The sequence below is a fragment of the Besnoitia besnoiti genome, assembly GCF_002563875.1.
Source record: "Besnoitia besnoiti strain Bb-Ger1 chromosome Unknown contig00189, whole genome shotgun sequence".
NCBI classification, from domain to species: Eukaryota; Apicomplexa; class Conoidasida; order Eucoccidiorida; family Sarcocystidae; genus Besnoitia; species Besnoitia besnoiti.
The window spans coordinates 1-3,418 of record NW_021704059.1 but is presented as its reverse complement, the minus strand read 5'-3'; the positions used below and the strand labels follow the sequence as shown (position 1 = coordinate 3,418).

The following is a 3,418-nucleotide window of genomic DNA, read 5'->3' as shown; positions in this document are numbered from 1 at the left end:
TAACACCGCATAATATGCTAAAAAGTACCATTCAGGTACGATATGAAGCGGAGTTACAAACCGGTTCACTGGTATGGAGTTATCTGGGTGCGATAATTCAATCAAACCAAAAGCCGTTTGTAAGAAAATTAAACCAATTAGATATAGACATTTAGCATCGGTCATTAACATATGAGGATAGAAGGCTACTTTAAGTGCGGAATCAATACCTGCAGGGTTACTAGAACCATTTAAATGTAAATAGAAGATGTGTAATACAATTAGAATGCAACCTACAAAAGGTAATATAAAGTGCAATACAAAGAATCGTTTTAATGTTACATCAGATACATAGTATCCACCGAGTAACAAGGTACTAAATATGGTATTGGAGAAAGGAGATTAGTAATGACTGTAGCACCCCAGAAACTCATCTGTCCCCATGGTAGTACATAACCGAGGAAAGCAGTGGCTATAGTAAGTAGATATAAAACTAAACCAGACATCCAAGCAGTAGTTAAATAACTATAGCTGGAGTTATACATACCTCGAGACATGTATTAAGATACACAAGAAGACGAAAGAAGCAGTTGTTGCATGCAACATCCTAAATTCCCATCCTGCTGCTACCTCTCTAACTAGATGTTGAACACTAGCAAATGCACAAGATGCTTCAGAAGTATATCGGAACGCTAAAGTGATACCTGTAATTATTTGGAGTACAAAGGTAATTGCAACTAAGAAACCAAAGTTATAAGATGAATTTAGATTGAGAGCACACCGATAAAAGACGAGGTGTGCCCGGAATAGACTCATGGAAATTTGGTGTGTTCTCGAAACCATGCTAGCACAATAGAACTTCGTTAAATAACTACATATTAAAATGAGCGCATGTAAACTAGTCTTAAACACACCGCTCGTCACGTAACAAATCTCAAATCGTACTGTAGATTTTATATATGTACCGTAACTATAACCATGGTGACATCCAATGTTCACGCTCAATCTTACCATACATAGTACTTTTATGATCCCAGGCTGGTTTAATAAGTCAAAGTTTAGCCGGGAAGTTAGCGTCTAAAATATATAACCGATAGTCTCAACTTAGATGCACAGATGGACATAATTAATCCTTGTACGGTTTGTACCTACTTGACTCCTCAGTTTAAGTTAAGGAGTCCTTTGTTTACAGCTTGTACCGTTACTTTCAGGAGCATACCGTTAAATTCGATGATCTTATGTGTTCACTCAAATCGAATAAACAAGACATTATAGTTCCTAGAATACTGAAGATGACTCCGGTTATGAGATACAGACAACCAAGTTCTTTATGATTGCAGTACACCACCACCCCACTGGACTGCTTAAGACAGCTAAAAGTGTTGGATTTCAATATCCTACTACATTAAGATTATTCCACATCGGTTATGTTCTAGGCGTAATATATGGATTCTTGTTCTCACTCATCTTAACAGCGAGAGAAAACTACTACTCAGATGCTAGTCTAATCAGTAGCATCGTACTTGGAGTTATCATCTCTGAGACAGGATTATTTATCAGCTTTTTCTGGGGAGTATATACTACGAGTTGGACTACTGGTTTAGATCTTGAAGGTCTTTGTTTACCGGATCCAAGTTCTCTTGTGCTTTTCATGACCATCATGTTAAGTGCATTAGCAGAGCATAGTTAAGATGATAACTATTGTGGATATAGAACCAATTGAACACCATGTATTAATATAACAAAGATAATCAGGGTAATCTGGTATCCTTCTTGGCATAACGTTGAAACCAAGTATATGCATAGGGATGAAAATTAATAAGATACTACCTAAGAAGACTACAAACCAGATGCTTAAATATGGAGAAGCACCGGTATTTACATGGAATAGATTTACAGTATCTCCGAACATATCTCTGCTATAGAAGATAAAGCCACATATAGTAGCTAGTACTGCACCAAGAGATAATACGAAATGGAAATGAGCTACAATATAGTATGTATCATGTAGGGCAATATCCATACCAGCGTTACCCATAACTACACCTGTAGTACCACCTAGAGTAAACAATAGGATAAAACTAAGAGCAGCCCATAGATCTACAGTTCTTGTAGTTGTATGGCTAGCCATATAGGTACCTAACCAGTTGAAAATCTTAGTACCGGTAGGAATTGCAATCATAATAGTCATAGCAGAGAATAAGCTCTGGTATCTACCTCTAGACCGACTGTCATCATATGATGTGCCCATACTAAGGAACCTAATAGAAATACAACCCATAGCTAAGATCATAGATTGTCCACCGAAGACAGATCTAGCAGCATACATAGATAATGTCTGCGAGACTACACCAAAAGCAGGTAAAATTAGAATGTATACCTCTGGATGTCCGAAGAACCAGAATAGATGTTGATAAAGTACACTATCACCAGAATACATAGAATCATAAAATTCAGTGTTTACGTGTAGATCAAGAAGGATCATAACTAATCCACCAGTAAGAATAGGTAGAGTGAAGACTAACATAAGGGCAGTAAATATGATAGCCCAGATATATAGAATATAGTTCTTAGCACCAGCATTAGAACCCATGAAGACGCAAGTACCAAGGAAGTTAATAGAACTTAAAATACTACTAATTCCTAGTACTGCAAGACCTCCGATAATCCAATCAGTTGCCTCTGGATTTAACACCATCAAGCTAGTACTTAGTGGAGGATACATTGTCCAACCAAGACCACTACCAAACTCGGAACAAATACTTTGAGTTAACAACACAGAACCTAATGGTACTAGAAAATAGGAGATCGCGTTAGTTCTTGGGAAAACGACTTCCGAACCACCAATATATATTGGTACAAAGAAGTTACCATATCCTCCGTACAAGCACTCAGCTAGTTATTGAAACACACTTCCCTTCTCGCCGTTAGCATGATCTCAAAGTACCAGAAGCCATGTGATCTATATAGTATAACGGGACATTAGACCGAACCTGCGATAGATAAATATATCTTGGATGATTGTATATTAGCGGCTAAATGTCAATCAAACATGCGAATTTTAGGTTTTCCATGAAATCTATTTGGAAGAAGAGGCTGATAGTACTACCGTAAGTACATAATATACAGTCCCAGCAGTAGCGGTTAAACTATAGAAGAGTCGAGTATTATCCATGCATACCAGGCGTAAAAAGCGTTCATCCAGTTACTAAACAGGTGCCAGGCCAACAAGAATCCGATCCGTGTATTCCGTACAGACTAACATTAAGAAGGCGACTACCAAAGTGAATGTCATGATATTCGTACAGCTTGTATACAAATGTTGGTTTTTCAAATATACGCTGGATACCACTATACTTAATGCACTTAACATGATGGTCATGAAAAGCACAAGAGAACTTGGATCCGGTAAACAAAGACCTTCAAGATCTAAACCAGT

The 3,418-nt window shown here is 37.5% G+C and overlaps 1 protein-coding gene across 1 annotated transcript; it reads left to right on the top strand.

Annotated features, from left to right (window-relative positions):
* Nucleotides 1–1,309: 1,309 nt before the first annotated feature.
* On the top strand, nucleotides 1,310–1,669 carry BESB_033070 (uncharacterized protein; the record flags this gene model as incomplete). Its single annotated transcript, XM_029361895.1, has 1 exon — nucleotides 1,310–1,669. The coding sequence occupies one exon, from the start codon at nucleotides 1,310–1,312 to the stop codon at nucleotides 1,667–1,669; it is 360 nt and encodes a 119-aa protein (XP_029214660.1).
* Between the last annotated feature and the right edge of the window lie 1,749 nt (nucleotides 1,670–3,418).